General features: G+C 40.9%; 1 protein-coding gene across 1 annotated transcript in view; it reads right to left on the reverse strand.

Moving 5' to 3' along the window:
- The window catches only part of UPP2 (uridine phosphorylase 2), a 66661-nt gene that overhangs the window by 34854 nt on the left and 4975 nt on the right, over window positions 1-26832 (reverse strand). The window contains exons 2-6 of the mRNA XM_008258604.4: window positions 16772-16889; window positions 9970-10128; window positions 7178-7292; window positions 3168-3377; window positions 282-428 (exon numbers count right to left, since the gene is read on the reverse strand). Coding sequence (XP_008256826.1) covers window positions 282-428; window positions 3168-3377; window positions 7178-7292; window positions 9970-10128; window positions 16772-16889 — 749 coding nt within the window. The remainder of the gene's footprint in view (window positions 1-281; window positions 429-3167; window positions 3378-7177; window positions 7293-9969; window positions 10129-16771; window positions 16890-26832) is intronic.

Genomic DNA, 26832 nt, shown 5'->3' on the forward strand with positions numbered 1-26832 from the left:
ATGAATGAAAGTGAAGTTGCTGCTGAATCCTGGCTACATCACCAACTAGCCAGTGAGCTTGGGCAACTTGATTTTTACCCTTGAGTTGACCCTCATTTGAACAGTTGAAATAATTTCCTATCCATTCACAAGACTTGACGAGATAATGTATTATAGACAATAGTAAGACATGCAATGTAGCCAAAGCAATAAGTGTCTGAACCTCTTTTCCTTCTCCTAAAGAATGAAAATGGCTGCATGAAGGAGGAGATTGTGACCCTAGGCATTCCTGAAAAGCTTACCCTTCAGCCCACAGAGGCCACACATGGCTGCAAACACTGTAGATTCCATTTCAATGTTCCTGACTCCAGCTTTATATGCTCTCTTCAAGTAATCTAACTTCTTTTCTCTGGAAAAAGAGCACAGTGCTCCATCCAGTCGGCCTTGACCTGAAAGACAGGAGAACATGTAATGACTTGCTGCTCACTGCAATTGCAGGGGAACCAACCGTAGGCTTGCTGTGGGCCACCAGGCTCTCTGATCTGTCTAGCCCTTGAGCCTGCTCCTCAGGTAAGATGAACCTATCACTTCCTATCAGAAGACTGTGGAGGTCGGCGCCGTGACTCACTAGGCTAATCCTCCGCCTTGCGGCGCCGGCACACAGGGTTCTAGTCCCGGTCGGGGCGCCAGATTCTGTCCCGGTTGCCCCTCTTCCAGGCCAGCTCTCTGCTGTGGCCAGGGAGTGCAGTGGAGGATGGCCCAAGTGCTTGGGCCCTGCACCCCATGGGAGACCAGGATAAGTACCTGGCTCCTGCCATCAGATCAGCATGGTGCGCTGGCCGTAGTGCGCTGGCCACGGTGGCCATTGGAGGGTGAAGGAAGACCTTTCTCTCTATCTCTCTCTCACTGTCCACTCTGCCTGTCAAAAGAAAAAAAAAAGACTATGGAGCAAATCTGTGCATAGCTCAAGAAATGCACGTGTATGGCGGAGTGTGCATGACTGAGAGTCCTACTCCCGAGCCAGTAGCCACCAAGTTGCTGTAGCAGCCAGTGCTGTGCCCAGGGACATCACGAATTGGGCAGGAAGGCGTTGGGAGAGCTGCCCTTTGGGGCTCCTCCAGCACCTGGGGGTTGGCCCAGGGTTAAGTGCTTGGGGAGAAGAGGTGTCAGGCCTCAGCAATGCTCCTAAGCTAATGGAGGGTGGGGACAATGAGTTGGACACTGCAGCTATCTTTATGACCCTTGGCACAGGGAAAGCTACACAGAGATTACTAATCTGCCTCCCTCTCAGTTCTCTGTGACCATACCCTTCTTTCCAGGTTGCTCCCAGTGCCTGTCATTACTTAACTTCCCCCTGCATCCCTAGTGGGAACAGAGGAGGTGGAGGAAAGTCCAGTGGTGTTAGTTCTCTTGCACTTTGCATGCACTTGGAGATGACCTTTTCTCCCGTCCCCGTCCCAGGGAGGGCTCAGACTGAGGCAGGTGGGAGTGCGGGGGGAAGAACATTGTGCTCATCTTCTATTGACAGAGTCCTCTTCTGGGCTCCCTTTCCTCTATTCCCTCCCACTTCCTCCATCTTTCATGTCACCAGCACTCTGGTGGCTTGCTCTTCTCTATTTTCTTCTCTTTGGCTGCCTGACAAGGGTTCTCTGTACAGATTCAGGGCCAACCATCCCAGAGACAAGCAGATTAAATCAGAGAGAAGGGGGCTGCTGGGTCTGAGGGGAGCAGCTCATCTCACCTCCAGTGAATGTAGCTCACATGTGGACCATGGCTTGCTAGGGCTGCCATGCATACAATAATTTTATTTTTTCAGGTGACATTATTCCTAAAGCCAAATACTGTGAATTTCCATATGAAAGTTCCAGAAATTATAAATATTGGCAAAATTATTCACATTTTGGATAATACTATGCAGGTCAGAGGAAACACCAACTCTATCAGGCTGCCCTTTGCAAGCTCTGGCATAAATACCTGGATGGGTGATCTCCAGAAGGGATTCTAGGGACCTAGAATAGGGGATCTCAATTCTCTCAGACCCAATAGCCTTCCTATCTTTTTTTTTTTTTTTTTTTTTTTTGGATAGGCAGAGTTAGACAGTGAGAGAGAGAGAGAGACAGAGAGGAAGGCCACTACTACCAGTGTGCTGTGGCCGGTGCCCTGCGCCGATCCAAAGCCAGGAGCCAGGTGCTTCTCCTGGTCTCCCACGTGGGTGCAGGGGCCCAATAACCTGGGCCACCCTCCACTGCCTTCCCAGGCCACAGCAGAGAGCTGGCCTGGAAGAGGAGCAACCGGGACAGAATCTGGCACCCCATCTGGGACTAGAACCCGGGGTGTCGGCGCCGCAGGCAGATGATTATCCTAGTGAGGCGCCGCGCTGGCCAGCCTTCCTATCTTATAATGAATATGTAGTAAAAACCTTCTTCACTAACCTGAAGTGAAATATATACATGATAAAATCTATCTCTGTATGTAATTTTTGAAGAGTCAATATAATACTTTAGGTTTGGTCAAAGGAAAAATGAAATGAATTTATAATAAAATAATATGGTATTTGGTACGAAGATAGCTGCACAGCAAGACCTCCAGAATGCCTCCCAAGGCATGGTGCCATCCCTGGGTAGAGACCAAGGCCCATCCTTGAACGTTTGTTTTTCTTGGCCCTACCCCTGGATAGCAAAAGCTGCTACTGGGAAGTGACCTTCAGCATGTCTCTTAGGGACCCTTTACTCATGCCTCAGGATTAAAAGCATTACTTGGGGATAACCTTGAACCTGTGGGATGATGTTCCTCCAGACATTTCTTCCAGTTTCCTAATCCCCACTCTTTCCTGGGTGCCAGATTCTCTTTGAGATAAATGTGAATGACAGAAACATAGCATCATCACCAATTTAAGCTAAAGGCATAAAAAGAGATATGATTTTGAACATCACTCATTGCATTTTTAGTATTCCATTTGTTCTTAAAGGATTAAGGCTGCTCTCAAGATACATTCTTTCTGTGAGTGTTTCTCTGCTGCCTATTAGCTCCTTATGTTCCTACACTTTAGAGAAATAAAAAGGCTGTTTCAGTTTCTTCATTGATTCACAACTATTCATCTTCTAAAGTGGGGTTTTTAATATAAATTATGGGTTGGAATAACAAAGAGTTGCTGGCATTTTGCTCCAGACTTTATAAATTATTCTCACCTTCATAAAAATCATAGGTACACATTGTGTGTCCAATGAGGGTTGGGAAGTCGGGAATTTCTTTGCTACAGTTGAATAGCTCTTCAGCCAGTTCCTTGTCGAGTTCAGTACTTCGGGTGACAATCTTGTCCAAGATTACCTGCTCAAACCGAGGCTTGAAAAAAGAGTCCACAGCTGTGTCTGTTATTACAACAGAGCCGGGCATGATCCCTGCAACGTGGAAATAAACAGATGATGATGGCGAGTATCATTTAGAATTTACTTTGACATGCTATGGAACACATTCTGCCAACGTTAATTAATACAAGTTGCTAATGATTTTCACTATTTTCATCTTGAAAATTCTTTCCTTTCCCAAATACAATTAACTAACATTCAGAACAGGCATTTATACTTACTGTCTTTCCAGATTCAAATTTACAATGTGATGGGGTTTAGATTTCAAGACAAACATGACTCTTGGACATGCAAATTAGTACCAGCCTTCTGGGGCTCAAATTTGAATAAATTAGGTCAGGAATAAACTAAATGAGTCTGCCAGCAAGTAGCTTTCACAAAATGATGTGACTACTTGATATTTAATCTTCTCTGCAACTCCTTGATTACTATAATTTCTTTGCATCTATCTCTATCCTCTCTTCCTTCAGATTCTCATCACATTCACTCCCTCTCCCCCTGACTGACTCCATGTAAATTAAGCCTCTTGGCTGACCTTCCATTGCTACAAAATCTGGCTTCCTTGGAGACCTCAGGCTCACTGGAGAAACCATTTTCTGCCAACTGTTTTCCTCTCTGGAATGCTCTCTCATCCTCCCTAACACCTTTTCATGAGACTAACAGCAACTCATTCTTCCGGTATCAGTGTAAGTAACTTAATTTTTTAAGATTTACTTGTTTATGTAAAAGGCAGGGTTACAGAGAGAGAGATTTTCATCAGATGGTTCACTCCCCAAATGGCCACAATGGCCAGGGTTGGCCCAGGCTGAAGCCCTGAATCTGGAATTCTATCTGGGTCTGTCACATGGATAGTAGAGGCCTAACTACTTAGACTAGCTTTCTCTGTTCTCCTAGGCAATTTGGCAAGAAGGTGTATTGAAAGTGAAGCATCTGGGACTTGAACCCATGCTCATGTGGGATGTCAGCATCACAGGCAGTGTATTAACCCACTGTATCACAGTGCCAGCCACAAGCCACTTCCTTTAAAGGTGTGAATCCATAGCAGAAGATCAAAAAAACTTGACACAGTTTGCATTAAACTTCCCCAGGCCCAGGGTTGACCCAAATTTTGATCCATTTTGATTTCTATTTAGAGCCTGACTAAGAAGATGTATCTTAATAATGCCTTAGACTGTCTCCATCTTAGTGCTCACCATGAGTTTTACAGCTACCTACCTAATTATCAGCTATAAATTCTAAGGCAAGAACACTAGCGACTCACTGCTGTCTCCGAGGGCTAGCACTGTGCCTGTCATAATTATAAATGCTCAATGATAAAATTACTGAATGAGTGAATGATTCCATAGAGATGCCAGAGAGGACAAGACCACCAACCATATTCTATGAGCCAAACCCCACTGGCCTTTGTAAATAAAGTTTTATTGGAACACAGCCTCACATTCATTTACACACTGTGTGGTTGTTTCTGAGCTACAGTAGCAGAGATGAGGAGTTGCAGCAGAAACGGCATGTTCTGCAAAGCCTAAAATATTTACTGTCTAAACTTTCACAAGAAATGTTTGCCAGCCCCTGTTATACAGCCTAGCCTTATACTTCTGGGTGCTATAAATTTTGATATTCATCAAAGTAGAGCTAATTACAGATTACTCTAGAAGATCCAGCTAGAGACCAACAGTGGCCTCTGAGGATATAGCTTTAATGGGTAAGGTACTTTTAAAATAAGCTAAATAAATGACTCCTTGAATTGTTCACAGTGTCTTAAGTAATAGGAAAGTGATTGAAAAGGAAGCTGAAAATGTGTGAGTCAAAAGTAATGTTATTCTGGGGCCAGGGCTGTGGCGAAGCAGGTTAAAGCCCTGGCCTGAAGTGCTAGCATCCCATATGGGCGCCAGTTCTAGTCCCGGCTGCTCCACTTCTGATAGAGCTCTCTGCTATGGCCTGGGATAGCAGTGGAAGATGGCCCAAGTCCAAGTCCCCGGAAGAAGCTCCTGGCTTCAGATCATCACAGTTCCGGCCGTTGTGGCCATCTGGGGAGTGAACCATCAGATGGAAGACCTCTCTCTCTCTCTCTCACTCTGCCTCTCCTCTCTCTGCGTAACTCTGACTCTCAAGTAAAAAAATAAATAAATCTTTTTTTAAAAAAAGTAATGTTATTCACATGCTATCCCAATATTTGGATGTAATAGAGAGATTTATGTCACAAAGTCCCTCAAAGACCAAAATATTACTTAATAAAGTATTTTGTCTTTATCAAGATGTGTTGGTCCACTTAAAGAGTAATCATATTAGCAAAGAAATAAACTGTACTGCTTTCATCTCTGCAACTTAAAACAAAACAAAGCAAATGTAGTTTATTGATAATATTTGACTTATTAATGAAAACAAAAACTTCAAAATGAAAGTGTCCACACCAGCCACCATTAATCAGCCACCATTCATAGACCCTCCATTGTAATCCTGGTTCTATTTATGTGCTATATGTGTCAGGTTGCCATGAAACCAAAAACCTTGACTAGGAGCTGTGTGGTCCACAAAAGTCATTGTCTGTGCTGGGCATTCATTAACATCAAGTGGCAAACACAAAAGACAGTGTGGTTCAATGCATAGGTGTAGGTCCAATGATTATAGACAGATCCTTGTGTGTCCCACTGATTAAGAATTATTAGCAACCTTAATAATGTTTTCTATTCATCCTCAAATGTATTGAGGGGATACTCTGATTATTTAGGGATATTGTTGAGTATCAAGATACCAGGTCTAACTCTGATTGCCAATATACTCCTTTCTTCTTGGCTGAACATCCATAAATGTTTTTCTTTCTCCCATGTATGAGGGTCTTGCCTAGATTTTATTCCCAGACACAGCTGTGGAGAGGTCATAATCTTTTCAAATATGTCTGGTTCTTGTGACATGTGTCTTAGCTGTCTGTGACTCTGTGATTTGGACACATCACTTCTTTCATCCTTGTTCTTTGTTTTAGGATTTCTAATGTTCTTTGTTGCTCCAAAACTGTGTAATTCTAAGACCACTTCTTTTCCAAAATGCCAGCCCTTTTTATCATGCCCATTCAGTCCTGTCACTCTATCAAGCAAACCTTCCGGTTACAATGCCCTGTCTGTATTTGTGTTTAATGACATGGTCAAATTACCTCCTGACAAGATCTTCTCTTTAAGAAAAGGCTGCAGAAGGAGCTTTGCTTAAAACCTTATCTCAGCACAGTCTGGAAGCATAAACAAGGCCACTCTAAAGCTGATTGACCAGTCAAGGAATGAAGAGAAGTGGGGAGGCTGGGGGAAGACCCTAGGAAGCATCACTGGGCCTTCTCCAGAAACCTAGACTGATTTCTTTCTGGTGCATTGAGGAGGAAAAGATACAACCAAGAACATGGAGGTAGTCACAGGGAGGAACTAAGAACAATGTTTTTCTAAGAGCAATGAGATCTGCTTGTTTAGCAGATAAAATGGGAAGATCTGTGTTTTTTTTTTTTTTCATTTGAACATACTTGTTTCTGTCACTATAAAATTCTTAAGCTTTAAAGCTAACTCTGACCCTCAAGACATTTTTTTCTAGCAATTCTAGTCTTCTCCTAATGAACACCTAAGATCATCTGAGCAAGAGGCAGTTGAGTCTCTCTGCCTGGATTTCCATGAAAATAAATAAAGAAGAAAATGGGGAAAAATCAATATGAGTAGATTTCCTTAAATTTTTGAGTCCAGCTCCTGATGCTTTTCAGCCCATCTGGTTTCTTCTGAGTATGATGGTGTATTTTGAATGAACATAAAAATGTGCATAAGAATCACTCTGTTTTAATAATAGAAATCAACATGCCTCACCTATTCCCCCTGAGGTCCCAATTCTGATGATGGTAACATCACAGCACCGTGCATGGTGAAGTAGTTTGATGAGTTCATGAAGCATAATAGAAATAGAGGGGATGCCCATACCGTGCTACAGAGAAAAGAAAAAGTCATTATACATCTCACAAGCTGATGCATAGAAAGGACATATTTTCTTCCTTCATTACAAGTTAACAGCCCTTGGATAAATTTGCATAATCATTATGACTTTGCCAATGCTGAGGAAAATGTAAGTCATCTCTAAGTGACGCCGACACAACACGCTGATGGATGTGTCCATCTGTGAGGATCAGAGAGTGGCATCCTGCTGCCAGCTAGACTGGGTCTAGCCCTCATCATCAAGAGCAGAAGGTGAGGATGGCACCATTCACAGGTGTGCCAGGGCAGTGCTGTTTCTCATCTCCCCACTGGGATTCTGACAATTAGCTTTTGAAAAAATTGCTTTTTGCAAGATTGACTATTCAAGGAAATACATAATTTTGTTTGTCATCTCACCACCATGTTAAATTGAATGGTAAATTCAATCCCTTGCTCTCATGTGACCTTGTCATTTGCCACTAATTCTGTGTGAATTCTGAAAGGCACTAGGGTAGAATGTGGATTACACCCCCACCTAACAACTGGAAGCTTGTACTGAATGTGGAGATTAGTTTAGGTTGCTGCAGATTGTGACTGTAGCCTTGGTTTTCTTCAGCATTTAAAACAGAGGAATCAACATCACCAGAATAGGAATCAACACAGGCTATAGGATCTGGAAATACCTGCTGTTTACACACAAGTATTCTTTAATAATTCTCCAGAAAGATCTTCCATGCTGTAGTCTGTAAAAACTGAAACTGAGCTTAAATTGGTGGCTCTGCCATCCCTAACATTACAGGCAAGTCAAATGTATTTCTCAGTGTATTTCATTTTAGGGCACAAAGATTTTGGAACACCATTGAGCCATGTTCATGACATTTTCACCTGGGTTCCTTCCATCTCACCACTATCAATGCTAAACTATGGAAACTTTGAATCTCTGAGTTCCTGTTGCCTATGCCCTGACTTCAGAATGCATTGTAAGCCTCTTGGAATCAGGGCTTAAAGTTGTATTGATTTGCATGTTCAGGATGAATAAATCTGACTCTGCAACTAATGAATAAATTCTCTAAGCATTATTTTCCTCAACTGCAAATTAAGAGGATGAGTTTATTTAATTTACTAAATTCCTTCTAAATCACTTGATAAGCTTATGATTATCACTTTTGCAATGTGGTAAAATGAAAAATGGACCTTGTGTACTTCTGCTAAAGTCATGCAGCCTCTCTTTTGTGTACACACACACACACACACACCCCTGTAGTAACTGAAGAGGAAGAACTTCAAAGAGGTCTGCTTTGGGAGCTTGCCTTATAAGGTTCCCTTGTAAATGGCTAACCGTGGCATGATACATATTTCAGATCTTTTTTCCTGGTAGGACAGCAGAATCAGTCTGCTGCTGCTTTTATATCTTTACTCTGGAGTTTTACTGCATATTTATGGTAGTTTCACATTTTTATAAATCTTACATTTTTGTCTGCTCTCATTTCCTGTGCAAAAGCAGACCAACAATCTATAAAGTCCAGCAAAAGTTAGTAAGTCAAGAATTGCCAAGCTCAAAAGATAGTCACCTTTCTAAGGTAGATGCTCTGTAAATGTTTATTGATGAGCAAATGAATGGATTCTCCTTTGTGAGTTCAAAGAAGGTTTTGGTACTGTTTGCCAACAGGAGAGGTCAATGTAGCTGCCCATTGGCATTGCATGATTTTCCCTTCTTTATCCCAGGCTTCCAGCCATGATCACCCACAAACCGTCATTGGGTACTACAGGCTGATCATGGCTGGTGGCTGTTCTGTGGTGTAGGAGCTGCCTACAAATCAGCTCCTTAGAATCGTTTCACCTTTGCAGGAAGCTCTCCACCTGTCCCCTGCCATGCCTGCTATGCCCTTCAGGAGAGTTGCAGTGTCCACATGTGTGATGGACTCAGAGCTACTGCTTCAGGATAGAGCTCCATGCAGACAAACTAAGAACATCGTTTAAGTGTGTATGCACTCTTGAAGTGCATGCCACTCAAAGTCCAAGGAAGAAATAATCTGTATGTGCCCTAAACTTGCAAATAATTCTGGACACTCTGCTGGTCTGGTGACATTATAAGGGCCGGAGAGCCATTCACAAAAAACTCAGTGGAAATGTATTACATGTTTTCTATTGTGTTAAACAGCACTCCCTGCTCTATAATATGGAGAAGGGAAGGTGTGAGCATGGGCAGGAGGGAGTGTAGGGTAGTAAGTATCATTATGCTCTTAAATCTGTGTATCTGAAATACATGAAATTTGTTCACCTTATATAAATGAAAAAAAAATTTAAATAAAAAAAATTAAAAATTGGCCCCCATGTACTAAAACTCAACATTTCCAAAGCTGGATAAGGGATAAAGGAGAAAAAGTGCTAGGAGTGGAAGTAGTGGAAGTTGGGTGGCACTGGGGGACAAAGGGAAGTGGAAGAGTTAATTATAAATCAGAGAGGGGGAAGACTTCGAGGGTTCCCCCAAACTATATGATGACTAATAAAGAAAAGAGGGCATTGCCGACTTGTGTTCTGCCCTGGGGACTTTTTCCAATAGCAAATGGCCTACTCGCACACTTCATTAAATTGTATAAAAAAGCACAGCACAACAGAGAAGTAAAGAACCCCTAAGCCCAGCAGTTCCCACTATGCTCTGTAGCTGAGATGCACCCATGGCTACTTACACTGATGGAAAGCACAGGACCGGCTTTGTACATGCAGTATCTGTCTGTCCCAGCACAGATGTCTTTCATGTCTTCTCCACTGTCCTCCAACCCAAGCTCCTTGTGCATAAACAGTGCAAATGCCTTCATTCTGTTGGGGCTTCCACCGACACAGACAAACTGTTAATAAAAATGATTACCTGCTGTCATAGCAGTTGGGATAAAAACCAAGGTTTAGCTTTAAACTCTGATGTTTTTATTGCATTTCTAGTGAAGTTACTTAAGATTATGTGTAGATGTTATGTGTTATGTTCATGAATTAGCTAATTTGCATCATTAACCTATAAATAAGGCAATCAAATGCAGAATTAGTAAAGACAATCACAAAATCTAAGTAAGTGTTAATATTATTCAGGGGGGTATTTAATGGTGTTTTTGTTTACAGCAAACACCAGTTGGCATCTTACATAGATAGCAGCAGCCTAATGTTGGATGTGAGCACAGTGTATGCAGAATGTATAAACACTGAGAATGTGGTAAGTAACGTGAAAAAAAGGGAGAACCACTAGTGTCAGATATGTTTTCTAATTCAATGCCCTCAATCATAAGTTTTCTTTGTAAAATATACTATATAACTGAAAGCTTTGGAGGAATCACATCAAGATTTCCAGAGTCTCATTCAAAAGAAATTCTCATGGAACAAGCCTTATTATAAATTTGGGATCTCACTGCGGTACTACATCAAGTCCAGTGATTTGATTTTGTTTTTGTTTCATTAACATTTTCACATCTCTGAAATCAGGATAGGTGTTGCTGTCAATGGTGTGAAATCTAAATATAGTGATAAAATTATCTGGTAGTTGCTTGTGTAACAGCCACAGGGATGCGAGAGGTGGATGACAGAGAGAGGAGACGTGGATCCTTGGCTGGGCATGTGCCGGGGGTCAGCCACAGAGAGGATGAGCAGCCACAGAGGGCCAGAGACCCAGGAGGAAGCAGAGCCCATGGAAGGGCATCAGGTGCATAGGTTCTGGGAATCCACAGTTAGGTGTACAGAGTGTGAAGAAACTCCAAGACAGAGAAAATGTAATGTAGTGATTTGCAGCCTGCCCTTTGAGATTGGATAAACCTGGCTTCGAACCCTAATTCTATGGCTGATTAAGTAACTTGCTCAGTGTCATATATGTAATTTCTGTGTGCCTCAGACCATCAGCTCCAAAACTGGAACCCTCAGAGGGTTTTGTACAGATTAAAACAGGATTGTCTATGGCAACGGCCATTGCATAAAGGCAGATACCTTCCTAGTGTTCCACAGTCACTTACTTCTATTATATGTAGCAATTTCCTGGTCCTGTTTTTGAGCACGCATATTGCTTCTGTATTGCTGAATTTAGTACAAACAAAGCTGGTTTAGGTTTTCTAGTAAAGAAAAGGCTGTGGATGGGTGGTGACTGAGTGGTATGGGCGGCATTGGGCAGAGGATCAGAGGCCTGCAAGTGAGGACCCTCACAAGGATAAAGAAGACCTACTCATGTGTCAGAATGGCCGAGCAGTCTAAGGCGCCAGACTCAAGAAGACCTACATAAGGGAGTCCCTGAAGTGGTAGTGTAGGTGCTCCCATTCACACATGATTTTCTCTAACTATTGGGTGGTCTGAGTCAATGATACATTCTGTTTCAATCTAGCATTAATCCCTATGCTGCACTTATTCTCAATTATGGGATGTGATTATCCTTTTATCTAGGCTCTGTGCCTTTCTTCTCCCTCATTATTGTCTTTTCCATGGCTTGCTATTCATTTCTCTGATGCACCTTAGGTTAGTAATGAACTGCTCTAGAAGTCAGCCATAAAGGATAAGACAGTGGTTAAGGTGAGTTTTAAAATTATTATTAATTATTCATGGAATTTTCTCCTCTATTGGTTCAGACAGTAAAGATTTGGCTTAAGATCTAAGTACAAGAAAACCTTTTTTATTCCTTTGAAAACAAAATACAGTAGTTTGAAAATAACCTCATTGTGTGGTACAAGTGAATGTAAGTTATAACTATTCAGACTGACCATAAAAGTGAAACAGATGTTACAATAGCTTGTGGTTTGAGTTCTTGTTTTAACTGTAGATATTGCTATAATCAACAAGAACTTCTGAATATTTCTGGAGACATGAAAATGACATGCATAGACAGAAGGAGCTTAGTTCTTGAAGCTTACTCCTCAATCAGACTTACTAAACATCACCTCTAGACACAATTTTCAGTCTGACTGCTTTAATGAGAAGAACAATGCAGCTGGAGACCACCAACTAACATTGAACTTAAGTGACACAGTGATTTAACAGAATGATCATTAGTCTTGTTTCCTTCAAAGCCAAAATGCACTGGGAGGTAGTCAATGGCATTACAAAAATATGTTAAGGACTTTGCCTAATGAGTGCCAAAACAAATTCACTTTCAAATATCCCTAAATAGCTTAAGAGAAATAACTGTGCCATGTTGTATTAATCTGTACCTATTAAAGTTTATGTATCTGGAACTTTAACAAAGGAGTATAAACATCTTGAAGTGAATATTACAGAGTCTTTAAAGCAATGCTTTTCTAAGTTTACTTGACATTTTTAGGGAGAAATTGGAAGGGATCCGTTGGTGATTTTGTAAAGGATCTTTCTAAAGGACACTGTTGGATCGTCTTCCAAGGAGGCTCCGTCATGTTTTCCAACTTTTGGATCCTTCCGAGTGAGAATGGCAGGAGGCTTAGCTGTTCACTGCAATGATTTCCCTTATTTCTGGGCACGCAGCTACATTTGACTTCCCAGCCTCTTCCCCGTGACAGGAGGCCACATGTCTGAGATCCAGATACTGGAATATGAGCAGAACTGATGGATACCACTTCCAGTCCTGGCCTATAGAAATGATCCATCCTGAAGGGGTATGGGGGAGATCTTACATATATCTTTGTCACATCTGCTGGATGGGTTTGATACCCAGGGAACAATGTATCCCAGGGAACAAGGTTTCCCTGGGCATCAACACCCTTGAAGTTGACAAGGGTGTACCTTGAGAATCAGCACTCCTTGAAGGTGACAGAGCAACAAAATATAAGGAGCCTGGGTCCCTGAATTATCAGCTGCAGGAAAGCCATCTACCAACCAAGAACACCCCCTGTATACCTAATGTGACTTATACCTTTTTAAACAATTAACATTTTGCAATATCAGCTAGAAAAACCTTTTAAACTATAATAAGCATAGATATGAAGGAACTCAAAGCCATTTGAAGAGTCTTTGAGGTTTAAGGTTTACACACCCCTTCCCCTGAAGACAGTGTTTTTAATAACGGTGATCATTTCTGTGAAGACAGAACTGGGTTTTCAGGTACCGAATCTGTTCTCTCTTCCTAACCAGGATTGCTGCCCTGGGATTTAATGGAGTCAAGAAATTGAACCTAGAATGTTTTCATTCAAAGATAAGAATGTGGCTGGAGGGCAAGTTCCTGAGAAAAACATCTGTGAAAGTAAATCAGATTTTACCTGCTGCCTCTAAAATATCCTGAGTTAGGTTAGATGCCAATTCTGATCATTTGGAACAACTTTGGTGCTTTGATCTTCACACACACAGACTTTTACTTTCTATCTGTCAAAATCGGCCAAGGGACTGGTGCTGTGGTGTAGTAGGTATAGCTGCCACCTGCAGTGCCGGCATCCCATAGAGGCTCTGGTTCAAGTGCCAGCCGCTCCATGTCCAATCCAGCTCTCTGCTACGCCCTGGGAAAGCAGTAGAAGATGACCCAAGCACTTGGGACCTGCACCCATGTGAGAGACTTGGAAGAAGCTCCTCTCCTGGCTCCTGGTTTTGAATCAGCCCAGCTCTGGCTGTTGTGTCCATTTGGGGAGTGAATCAGCGGATGGAAGACCTCTCTCTCTCTCTTTCTGCCTCTGCATCTCTGTAACTCTGCCTTTTAAATAAATAAATAGATAGATAAATAAATCTTTTTTTTTTTTAAATAAGCCAATCAATGGAGTTGTTCTCTGTCCTTTTATCCAAAAGAGAATCTACTGAAGGTTCTACAGACAGATGGGTGGCGAGTTTACAAGGTGGATGATGTTTTATGACAGAGTGTGAGAATAACAGCTCTTAGAAATCTAGGCAGCTAGGGAGGTGAAGGCCTAGTTCCTAGAAATGTAACGAGGATGACACAACACTGTTTGAGTGTGTGTGGCAGAGGTTGGGGGTAGGGGAGTACCATTCTTTTCATCTCTAAAACAAGGTCATTGATCCTGATGATTTTCCTGAAACAAATATTTGGAGTACCAAAATGTAGAACTTTTTCTAGAAAATGCAAGAAGAATCACTTCTTTCATCAGAGAAACCTAACATTTTCCATCAGCTCTTTCACTACCCAGCCTTTATGTGCCTATTACAGACAGATAAATATGTGTCTCACCACTACATATATGTTGGAGTCTGGGTTTCCTCATCTGTATAATGAAGACAATTACTAACTCCCCTAGGTACTGTTGGGATTGAATAATACACCATTTACAAATGCACCATTTTCAGTTTGATCACAGCAAACTGTCCATAAATGGTAGAGATAGATACCTAGGTGTATACATAATAGATCCCTTTCTGTGTCAAAACGTATCCTAAGTCTTTTTAATTTATTAATGAGATTTGTACCATAATTTATTAATTGTGTTGAGTCTTCTATTAATTACAATCATCCCTAGATAAGAGTCCTGGGAGAATTACTCTGAGACATTTTGAACTCAGATGAAGCCTACATAATGAGGATCAAAGGCAGCCTTCATCAATGACCCTTGGAGCATAAATATCAGAAACAGCAATAGGGAAGGAGATCACATTGAGAAGATGACACAAAGGATGGAGGGGATCCACACAAAGGCAAAAGGCAGAAGTCTGGAGGAGAGTGGGGAAGGGGTGTGTCAGTTCTCTGCCTGGGAATCTACCCACTCCTTCAATCTTGCTCCCTGTGAGACAGGGAGGAAGTAACCTAGAACCTACTGCTATGAATATGATAGGTCTATCTCCTCCCTACCCTCTTCCTTCCTTCTTTCCTTCCTTCCTTCCTTCCTTCCTTCCTTCCTTCCTTCCTTCCTTCCTTCTTTCCTTCTTTTCTCTTGCCCCTTCTTGTTTTCTTCCTTTACCTCCTCTTCTTCTATATATCTTCCTCATGTTCTTCCTCAGGTTTCTTTACTTGCCACCCTCTCCCAATTTATGGACTGTTTTGAGTTACTGTGAAGCAAAATGGTCCAGCTGGTGCAATAGATGGGAGCCCTGGAGATTAAACTGGGAAGAACTTGATCCAAATCCCAGCTCTGACACTATGTTATAACTTCAGCCTCCTTGGAGTTCTCTGAACTCAATTTTCTTGTTATACAAATGAAGTAACTGTCTGCTAAACTTCCTTGAAAGACCTAATGTGAAGATTTAGTGAAATTGCCAATAGGAAACCTTTTATTTTTGCTCTTCCAATTGCTAAAGAATTGAAAAGTGTCAGTTGAAAACTACACAATTCTTCAATGGTGGGATGTAAATATGTTTTGGAAGACACAGGTGGTTTTTTTTTTTGTTTTTTGTTTTTGTTTGTTTGTTTGTTTGTTTTGACAGGCAGAGTGGACAGTGAGAGAGAGAGACAGAGAGAAAGGTCTTCCTTTGCCATTGGTTCACCCTCCAATGGCTGCCGCGGCCGGTGCACCACACTGATCTGATGGCAGGAGCCAGGTACTTATCCTGGTCTCCCATGGGGTGCAGGGCCCAAGTATTTGGGCCATCCTCCACTGCACTCCCTGGCCACAGCAGAGAGCTGGCCTGAAAGAGGAGCAACCGGGACAGAATCTGGTGCCCCGGCCGGGACTAGAACCTGGTGTGCCAGCGCCGCAAGGCAGAGGATTAGCCTAGTGAGCCGTGGCACTGGCCATGAAGACACAGGTTGTAAAAGGCCTATACCCTTTGACCATTTCTGTGAATAATTCTAAACAAATAGACCTAAATGTGAAAAATCCTGAGGTTTAAAAAATCTGAGTGCTGCGTATAATGAAAAACTCTTTAACATACAAGTCAATCATAGTTTATGTAACATATGGCACAGTTAACTTGACATTCATGAACAATGATTTTCAAAGAAAACATAATATGGAGAAACATTAATAACATAAAATTAAGTGAAATGCAAGATGCAAACTTATATAATTATAACTATTTTTAAATCTATTCATTCAAAAGGATCAGAAGAAAAGAGATGGGTGGATGGTGTCTATGTTTAGGCAGTAGGACTATGGTCTGTATTTTAAATGATAAAGAGATACAATTTTCCTGGATAATTTAATAAACAATTTTCTTACGAAATAAGAATCTTAATGGTATGACATATTAGATAATGTTTCTTTTTAGACATGGGATAATATATAGTATTGTTGCTTTTATTGATTTTTTACGACTTAATAAAATGAGAATTAATGAGATTCAGCTCTAAATGTAGATGTTAAGTAGTGAACTAAAGCTATTAAAACATAACGAATTCTTAACACTTAGCAATATTGTCAATAAAAATATTTATCTCCAAGAACCAGAGAATTCAAATAATCATGTTTTATTAGATTGAGTTGAGAAACTTTATGTCTTGTTGGGGTGAGTATGCTTATTCATAATGCACACATTCTAAATTGTTTCAGAGAATGGATCTGACATTTGTTCATATTGAGACCCTTGACATTTCAGCCAGAAGTATACAGTTCATTTTGGGAAAGAAAGAAGAAAAATTAGCACAGGAAACTCAATCTTTTTTCCTGAAGTTAAAAATATTTTTACCTTTACATCTCCAAACATTGCTGGCAAGTTGTGTGTTTTTGTTCCTAAATCCAAGTGATAAAGAATATCTTCATCCATAGAGTCTAGGTAAGGATTTTTAATACGAACAAACCTTTTTCTGGAAAAAAGCACACAAACAGGATATAAAGTGATATGAAGAAAAAGCACATTAAAAAAAGGCTGTCACTCTTATACCTATGATTAACGCTAGCCCAAATACCACAGACAAACCTTTCTTTAGGACTAAGTGATTTGTTAAAGTCATGTGGTATAATAAGGACAATACTATGGTTAATATTTACTGTACATGTACTATGTGAGAGGCACAGAACTAAGAATGAATGCAACAAAAACTTCATATAGTAAATATATTCACTCATTTAATTCCATATCCACCTAACCAGGTCAGTTTGGCAATATATATTAAACCCAGTTTATAAGTGAAGAAAACACAGTTACAGAAGTTGAAAAATTTGTACAAAATTATACAATTAGTAGATTACAGGGCAGTCAGTACTATTTAGTTCTATTTGGCTCTGTGGTTTTCAATCTTCCTTGCAAAGGAAGCCATGCAATATAATCTACTAAGATCTGGAATCAGATTGCCTGGGTTCTAGTACCAGTTCAGTGATAAATGAGGGTAATTGAAAAAGCTCATAGAAAAATGGAATGAAAAGCTGTTTACTTTGGGGAAGTTGTCTAGCCTAGCAGTGGACTGAGACATCTATGTCAAGTACCACCAAGATGTTCTTGCTCTTTGTTTTATTTCCCTCAAATACTCCAAAAAAATCTTTTTTTACTTTTGAACTTTTATTTAATAAATATAAATTTCCAAACGACAACTTTTGAATTATAATGGCTCCCCCCATAATCTCCCTTCCACCTGCAACCATGCCATTTCCCACTCCCTCTCCCATCCCGTTCTTCATCATGATTCATTTTCAATTATCTTTGTATACAGAAGAACAACTTACTATATACTAAGTAAAGACTTCAACAGACTGTACCCACAAAGACACACAAAGTATAGAGTACTGTTTGGGTAGTAGTTTTACCATTAATTCTCATAGTACAACACACCAAGGGCAGAGGTCCTACATGGGGAGCAGGTGCACAGTGACTCCTGTTGTTGATTTAATAATTGACACTCTTATTTATGACATCAGTAATCACCTGAGGCTCCTGTCATGAGCTGCCAAGGCTATGGAAGCCTCTTGAGTTCCCAAACTCCAATCTTATTTAGAGAAGGCCGTAGTCAAAGTGGAAGTTCTTGCCTCCCTTCAGAGAAAGTTACCTCCTTCTTTGATGGCCTGTTCTTTTCACTGGGATCTCACTCAGAGATCTTTCATTTAGGTCAATTTTTGGCCACAATGTCTTGGCTTTCCATGCCTGCAAAACTCTCATGAGCTTTTTAGCCGGATCTGAATGCCTTAAGGGCTGATTTTGAGGCCAGAGTGCTCTTCAGGACTTTTGCCATTCGATGAGTCTGCTGTGTATCCCGCTTCCCATGTAGGATCATTCTCTCCTTTTTAATTCTATCGATTATTTGCAAACACTGGTCTTATTTATGTGATCCCTTTGACACTTAAGCCCATCTTTTTGATCAATTATGAACTTAAACTGATCACTTTAACAAGTAGGATGGCCTTGGTACATACCACCTTGATGGGATTGAATTGGAATCCCCTGGCACATTTCTAACTCTACCATTGGGGGTAAGTCCGAGTGAGCATGAGCCAAACTGTATATCTTCTCCCTCTCTTATTCCCACTCTTATATTTAACAGGGATCACTTTTCAGTTAAATTTAAACACCTAAGAATAATTGTGTATTAATTAAAGAGTTCAACCAATAGTATTAAGTAGAACAAAAAAAAGACTAAAGGGAATAAAATGGTAAGTTGTTCCTCGACAGTCAGGACAAGGGCTAATCAAGTCATTGTTTCTCCTAGTGTCCATTTCACTTCAACAGGTTTCCTTTCTGGTGCTCGGTTAGTTGCCACCGATCAGGGAGAACATATGATATTTGTCCTTTTGGGACTGGCTTATTTCATTCAGCATGCTGTTTTTCAGATTCCTCCATTTTATTGCAAATGACTGGGTTTCATTTTTTTATTGCTGTATAGTATTCTATAGAGTACATATCCCATAATTTCTTTATCCAGTCTTCTGTTGATGGGCATTTAGGTTGATTCCGTGTCTGAGCTATTGTGAATTGAGCTACAATAAACATTGAGGTGTACATAGCCCTTTTACTTGCCAATTTAATTTCCTTTGGGTAAATTCCAAGGAGTGGGATGGCTGGGTTCTGTGGTAGGGCTATAATTCAGGTTTCTTTGCAATCTCCAAACTGACTTCCATACTGGCTTTATCAACTTACATTCCCACCAACAGTGGGTTAGTGTGCCTTTTTTCCCACATCCTCACCAGCGTCTGTTGTTAGTTGAGCTGTATGTAAGCAATTCTTACAGGGGTGAGGTGAAATCTCATTGTGGTTTTGATTTGCATTTCCCTGATGGCTAGTGATCCTGAACTTTTTTTCATGTGTCCGTTGGCCATTTGGATTTCCTCTTTTGCAAAATGTCTATTGAGGTCCTTGACCCATCTCTTAAGTGGGTTGTTTGTTTTGATGTTGTGGAGTTTCTTGATCTCTTTGTACAGTCTGGTTATTAACCCTTTACCTGTTGCATAGTTTGCAAATATTTTTTGTCATTCCGTCAGTTGCCTCTTCACTTTCCTGACTGTTTCTTTTGTAGTACAGAAACTTCTCAATTTGAAATAATCCCAATAGTTAATTTTGGCGTGGACTGCCTGTGCCTCTGGGGTCTTTTCCAAGAAGACTTTGCCTGTGCCTATGTCTTGCAGGGTTTCTCCAATATTCTCTAATAATTTGATGGCATTGGGCCATAGATTTAGATCTTTAATCCACATTGAGTGGATTTTTGTGTAAGGTGCAAGGTAGGGGTCTTGCTTTATGGTTCTTTTGTATGTGGAGATCCTGGACTCCCAGCACCATTTGTTGTATAGACTGCCCTTGCTCCAGGAATTGGTTTTAGATCCTTGATCAATTATAAGTTGGCTGTAGATGTTTGGATTAATTTCTGGTGTTTCTATTCTGTTCCATTGGTCTAGCCATCTGTTTCTGTACCAGTACCATGCTGTTTTGATTACAATTGCCCTGTAGTATGTCCTGAAATCTGGTATTATGATGCCTCCAGCTTTGTTTTTGTTGTACAAGATTGCTTTAGCTATTCGAGATCTAATGTGCCTCCATGTGAATTTCAGCATCACTTTTTCCAGATCTGAGAAGAAGGTCTTCGGTATCTTGATTGGTATTGCATTGAATCTATAAATTGCTTTTGGGAGAATGGACATTTTGATGATATTGATTCTTCCAATCCATGAGCATGGAAGATTTTTCCATTTCTTGGTATCCTCTTCTATTTCTTTCTTTAAGGTTTTGTAAATTTCATCGTAGGTATCCTTAATGTCCTTGGTTAAGTTTATTCCAAGGTACTTGATTGTTTTTGTAGCTATTGTGAATGAGATTGATCTTAGCAGTTCTTCCTCAGCCAAGGAATTGTCTGTGTATACAAAGGCTGTTGATTTTTGTGCACTGATTTTACATCCTACTACTTTTCCAAACTCTTCTATGAGCTCAAATAGTCTTAGTAGAGTTCTTTGGATCCCCTAAATAAAGAATCATATCATCTGCAAAGAGGGATAGTTTGACTTCTTCCTTCCCAATTTGTATCCCTTTAATTTCTTTTTCTTGCCTAATAGCTCTGGCTAGAACTTCCAGAACGATATTGAATAGCAACGGTGAGAGTGGGCTTCCCTGTCTGGTACTGGATCTCAGTGGGAATGCTTCCAACTTTTCCCCATTCAATAGGATGCTGGCCGTGGGTTTTTCATAAATTGCTTTGATGGTATTGAGGAATGTTCCTTCTATACCCAATTTGCTTAGTTTTCATCATAAAAGGGTGTTGTATTTTATCAAATGCTTTCTCTGCATCTACTGTGATAATGATATGTTTTTTCTTTTGCAGTTTTTTAATGTGGTGTATCACATTGATTGATTTGTTAATGTTGAACCATCCCTGCATACCAGGGATAAATCCCACTTGGTCTGGGTGGATGATTTTTCTGATGTGTTGTTGCATTCTATTGGCGAGAATTTTATTGAGGTTTTCTGTGTCTATGTTCATCACAGAAATTGGTCTGTAATTCTCTTTCAATGCTGCATCTTTTTCAAGTTTAGGAATTAAGGTGATCCTGGCTTCATAGAAAGAATTTGGGAGAATTCTCTCTTTTTTTGGTTGTTCTGAATAGTTTGAGAAGAGTTGGAGTTAGTTCTTCTTTAAATGTCTGGTAGAATTCAGCAGTGAATCCATCTGGTCCTGGGCTTTTCTTTGTTGGGAGGGCCTTTATTACTGATTCAATTTCTGTCTCAGTTATGGGTCTGTTTAGGTTTTCTCTGTCTTCCTGGTTCAATTTAGGTAGGTTGCATGTGTCCAGGAATCTATCCATTTCTGATAGATTTCCCTGTTTGCTGGCATACAGCTCTTTGTAGTAATTTCTGATGACTCTTTATTTCTGTGGTGTCATCTCTGATTTTATTGATTTGGGTCTTTTCTTTTTTTAGTTAGTTGGGCCAATGCGGTGTCAATTTTGCTTTTTTTTTTTTTTTTTTCAAAAAACTAGCTCTTCCTTTGTCTGACCTTTTGTAATGTTTTTTGGACTCAATCCTATTGATTTATTCTCTAATTTTAATTATTTCTCTTCTCCTACTAGTTTTGGGTCTGGTTTGCTGCAGTTTTTCTAGATCTTTGAGATGCATTGATAGCTCATTTGTTTGGTGCCTTCCCAATTTCTTGATATAATTACCGATTGCTATAAACTTTCCTCTTAATGCTGCTTTTGCTGCATCCCATAAGTTTTGGTATGTTGTGTTGTTATCCTCATTTACTTCCAGAAAGTTTTGGATTTCTCTTTTGATTTTTTTTCTATGACCCATTGTTCATTCAGGAGCATGTTGTTCAGTCTCCATGTGTTTGCATATGCTCTAAGGATTCCTGAGTTGCTAATTTCCAACTTCATTCCCCTATGGTCTGAGAAGCTGCATCATATGATTCTAATTCTTTTGAATTTGCTGAGACTTGCTTTATGGCCTAGTATGTGGTCAGTCCTAGAGTAGGTTCCAGGTACTACTGAGAAGATTGTGTATGCTTCAAGTGTAGGATGAAAAGTTCTGTAGATCTCTGTTAGATCCATTTGGGTTATAGTGTCGATTAAATCTGCTGTTTCCTTGTTGATCTTCTGTCTGGTTGATCTGTCTATTTCTAAAACTGGAGTATTGAAGTTCCCCAATACTATTGTATTGGAGTCTAAATCTCCTTTTAAGTTCTTTAACATATCTTTAAATAACCCGGTGCCCTGTAATTAGGTGCATATACATTTATAATAGTTACATCTTCCTGTTGAATTGATCCCTTAATCATTATATAGTGCCCCTCTTTGTCTCTCTTAATAGTTTTTTTTTTTGTTAAAGTTTATTTTGTCTGATATTAAGATGGCTATGCCAGCTCTTTTTTGGTTTCTATTGGCATGGAATATCTTTTTCCAACCTTTCCCTTTCAGTCTGCATGCATCTTTGTTGGAAAGATATGTTTCTTGTAAGCAGCAAATAGATGGGTTTTGTCTGAACAATCTTAACAAGACTTGCATCTTTTTTTTTAAGATTCATCTATTTATTTGAAAGGCAGAGTTACAGATAGGCAGAGGCAGTGAAAGAGAGAGAGAGACAGAGACACAGAGAGAGAGAGCGAGAGAGAGAGAGAGAGAGAGAGATCTCTTTCATCTGCTGGTTCATTCCCCAAATGACCATATGGCTGGAGGCGGGTCAATCCAAAGCTAGGTACCAGGAATCAGGAGCTTCTCCTGGGTCTCCCACACGGATGCAGGGGCCCAAGGACTTGGGCCACCTTCTGCTGCTTCCCCAGGCCACAGCAGGGACCTGGATCAGAAATGGAGCAGCAGGGATTTAAACCAGTGCCTATATGGGAGGCCAGCATTGCAGGCAGCGGCTTTATCTGCTATACCATAGCACTGCCCACAAGCCTTTCTTCTTTATATATTTCCAGTTATTCTCAAGCTGGTGGTACAATAAAATTGCCAGGAAATTAAAAAAAAAAAAATAACACCAGTGACGAGTTCCAATTTAAGTCCTCTGAATGTACTTTTTAAATCTTCCCAGATGGTCTGATTAGAGCCAATGTTAAGAAATCCTGCAATGGCTGGCGCCATGGCTCAGTAGGCTAATCCTCCACCTGCGGTGCCGGCACCCCAGGTTCTAGTCCCAGTTGGGGCACCGGATTCTGTCCCGGTCACTCCTCTTCCTGTCCAGCTCTGCTGTGGCCTGGGAGTGCAGTGGAGGATGGCCCAAGTTCTTGGGCCCTGCACCTGCATGGAGACCAGGAGAAGTACCTGGCTCCTGACTTTGGATCAGCGTGGTGCACCGGCCGCAGTGCTCCGGCTGCAGCGGCCATTGGGGGGGGGGGGGGTGAACCAACGGGAAAAAAGAAGACCTTTCTCCCTGTGTCTCTCTCACTGTCCACTCTGCCTGTATTGTTCCTGAAACATCCTTCCCCCTTTCTCTTCCATTTTTCACTTCTCAAAATCTTACTCATCCTTCATTATACAATTCAAATATCACCTCTTTCGTGAAAGTTTTACCAAGTATCTTCCCCCCCAGTCAGTATTCATTTCCCCCATGGTGTTCATAAAGTACTTGCTCTTATGCTAATGCTTACAGATAGTATGTCATATCATAAAACAGTTAATTTTCTGTCTCCCCAGAAATCTAAATTCCTTCATGGAAGTTGTCTCATATCCTTCTTTAATCCCTCTTTGTTGTTTGTTTGTTTGTTTGTTTGTTTTGTTTTGTTTTTTTGACAGGCAGTTAGACAGTGAGAGAGAGAAAGAGAGAAAGGTCTTCCTTTTCTGTTGGTTCACCCCCCCAATGGCCGATGTGGCCGGCGCACCATGCTGATCCAAAGCCAGGAGCCAGGTGCTTCTCCTGGTCTCCCATGTGGGTGCAGGGCCCAAGAACTTGGGCCATCCTCCACTGTACTCCTGGGCCACAGCAGAGAGCTGGACAGGAAGAGGAGTGACCGGGACAGAATCCGATGCCCCAACCGGGACTAGAACCTGGGGTACCAGCACCGCAGGTGGAGGATTAGCCTACTGAGCCGTGGCGCCGGCTAATCCCTCATTTTTAACAAGCCCTGTTTGTGGAGTTAAATTTAACTGTTCAGGAAGTGGAACAAAATAATATTAATTTCTTCCTCAAAAACACTTAGAGTAATATATTCTTAATTAATTTTTGGGTCATCCCTGGTTTAAAAAAATAAATTAGAAATAGTAAAGTACACTTTACCATTCTGGACCAACCTCAAGATCTCAAAGCAAAGAGACCCCGAATAGCTATAGCATCTTAAACAGCAAAAACAAAGCTGGATGCATCACAATACCAGATTATCAAGACATACTGCTAGGCAGTTACAATCAAAACACCCTGGTACTGGCACAAAAACAGATGTGTAGACCAATGGAACAGAATAGAAACTCCAGAAATCAATCCATACATCTACATTCAACTTGTCTTTGACAAAGGAGCTAAAATCAATCCCTGGAACAAAGACTGCCAACAAATGACACTAGGAAAACTGGATTTCCATGTGCAGCAGTATGAAATAAGACCCTTACCTTATATCTTACACAAAAATCCACTCAAAATGGGTCAAAATACCTATCTATGACCCAACACCACCAAATTACTAGAGAACATTGGAGAAACCCTGCAAGACATTGGCATAGGAAAAGACTTCTCAGAAAAGACCCCAGGGGCCAGCACTGTGGCTCACTTGGTTAATCCTCCACCTGCAGCGCCGGTATCCCATGTGGGTGCTGGGTTCTAGTCCCGGTTGCTTCTCTTCCAGTCCAGCTCTCTGCTGTGGCCCGGGAGGGAAGTGGAGGTTGGCCTAGGTGCTTGGGCCCCTGCACCCACATGGGAGACCAGGAGGAAGTACCTCTCTCCTGGCTTTGGATCAGCGCAGTGCCGGCCATGGTGGCCATTTGGGGGGTGAACCAACGGAAGGAAGACCTTTCTCTCTGTCTCTCTCTCTCACTGTCTGTAGCTCTACCTGTCAAATTTAAAAAAAGAAGACCCCAGAAGCACAGGCAGTCAAAGCAAAAACTGACAAAATTGAGAAGTTTCTTCACCACAAAAGAAACACTCAGCAAAGTAAAGAACCAACCAATACAATTGGAGAAAATATTTGCAAACTATTAAACTAGTAAAGGATTAATATCCAGCATCTATAAAAAGCCAAAGAAACTCAACAACAACAAAACAAATAATCCAGTTAAGAAATGGGCAAAGGACCTGAACAAGCATTTTTCAAGAGAGGAAATTCAAATAGCCAATAAACACATGAAGAAATGCTCAGGATTGCTAGTCATCAGGGAAATGCAAATCAAAACCACAAAGAGGTTTCATCTCATCCCAGTTAGAATGACAGAAATCACAAACAACAAATGCTGACAAGGATGTGGGGAAAAGTGTACCCTAATCCACTCTTGGTAGGAATGGAAACTGGTGCAGCCACTGTGGAAGATAATATGGAGATACCTCAGAAATCTGAATATAAATCTACCATATGACCCAGCCATCTCACTCCTCGAAATTACCCAAAAGAAATATAATCAGCATTTGAAAGAGTGATCTGTACCTCCATGTTTATTGCAGCTCAATCTACAATAGCTAAGATATAGAACCAACCCAGATTCCATCAACTGTTAGCTAGATAAAGAAATTATGGTATATATACACTATGGAATACTACACAAAAGTTAAAAAAAAATCCTGTCATTTTACAACAAAATGGATGCAATTGGAAATCATTATACTTTGTGAAATAAGCCAGTCTTAAAAAGTCAAATACTATGGGGCTGATGCTGTGGCTCAGCGGGTTAATGCCCTGACCTGAAGCTCCTGCATCCCACATGGGCGCCAGTTCGAGAACTGGCTGCTCCACTTCTGCTCCAGCTCTCTGCTATGGCCTGGAAAAGCAGTAGAGGATGGCCCAATTCCTTGGGCCCCTGCACCCTCAAAGGAGACCGGAAGAAGCTCCTGGTTCCTGGCTTCGGATCAGCGCAGCTCTGGCCGTTGCAGCCAACTGGGGAGTGAACCATCAGATGGAAGATCTCTCCCTCTCTCTCTCTCTCTCTCTCTGCCGCTGCCTCTCTCTGTGTAACTCTTTCAAATAAATAAATAAATCTTTAAAAAAAAAAAAGACAAACACTATATGTTCTCTCTGATATGTGGTAACTAAAGTAATCTAGAGGAGTGAAATTGACATCTTGTGATACAATGATTTTGAACAGCCCTTGTCTTGATTGTTGAGGAACAGTGTTTTTTGTTTGTTTGTTTCATTTTGTTTTCTCTTTATCCTATTTGTTGAACTCTTTACTTAGTGTAGAGTTAATCTTACCAATACCAAGTTAACAGAAAATAGATCTTTGTAAAAAATAAGAATGGGAACAGTAGAGGGGGGAGGAAGAAAGGTAGAAGTAGGGGCAGGAGGGAGGTAGGGTGGGAAGAATTACTACATTTCTAAATTTGTATATATGAAATGCAGGAAGTTCGTATTCCTTAAATAAAAATTTTTTTTTTAAATCTCAAAGTTAAAGGAGTTGTGCTTTCTTTTCTAATGAGAGACAAGAGGACATTCTTCCATAGTTCCTTGTTGTGCAAACATGGATCAAAGGTCCAGTAACAGTGTCACCCAAAATCCTGGAGTGGGGTGGAGGCTGAGGGGCGAGGAGTTTGGGCACAATGAGTTAAGCAAATGCTCAGGAAAATCTGTCCCATATCAGATTGCTGGTTTGAGTCTTGTCATCTCTACTTCCAGTCCAGCTTCCTGTTTATGCATCCAAGAAGGCAGTAGATGATGGCTCATGTGCTTGAGTTCCTGCCATCTACGTGGGAAATCTGGCTCT

This window comes from Oryctolagus cuniculus, chromosome 3 (genome assembly GCF_964237555.1).
Source record: "Oryctolagus cuniculus chromosome 3, mOryCun1.1, whole genome shotgun sequence".
Taxonomy (NCBI): domain Eukaryota; kingdom Metazoa; phylum Chordata; class Mammalia; order Lagomorpha; family Leporidae; genus Oryctolagus; species Oryctolagus cuniculus.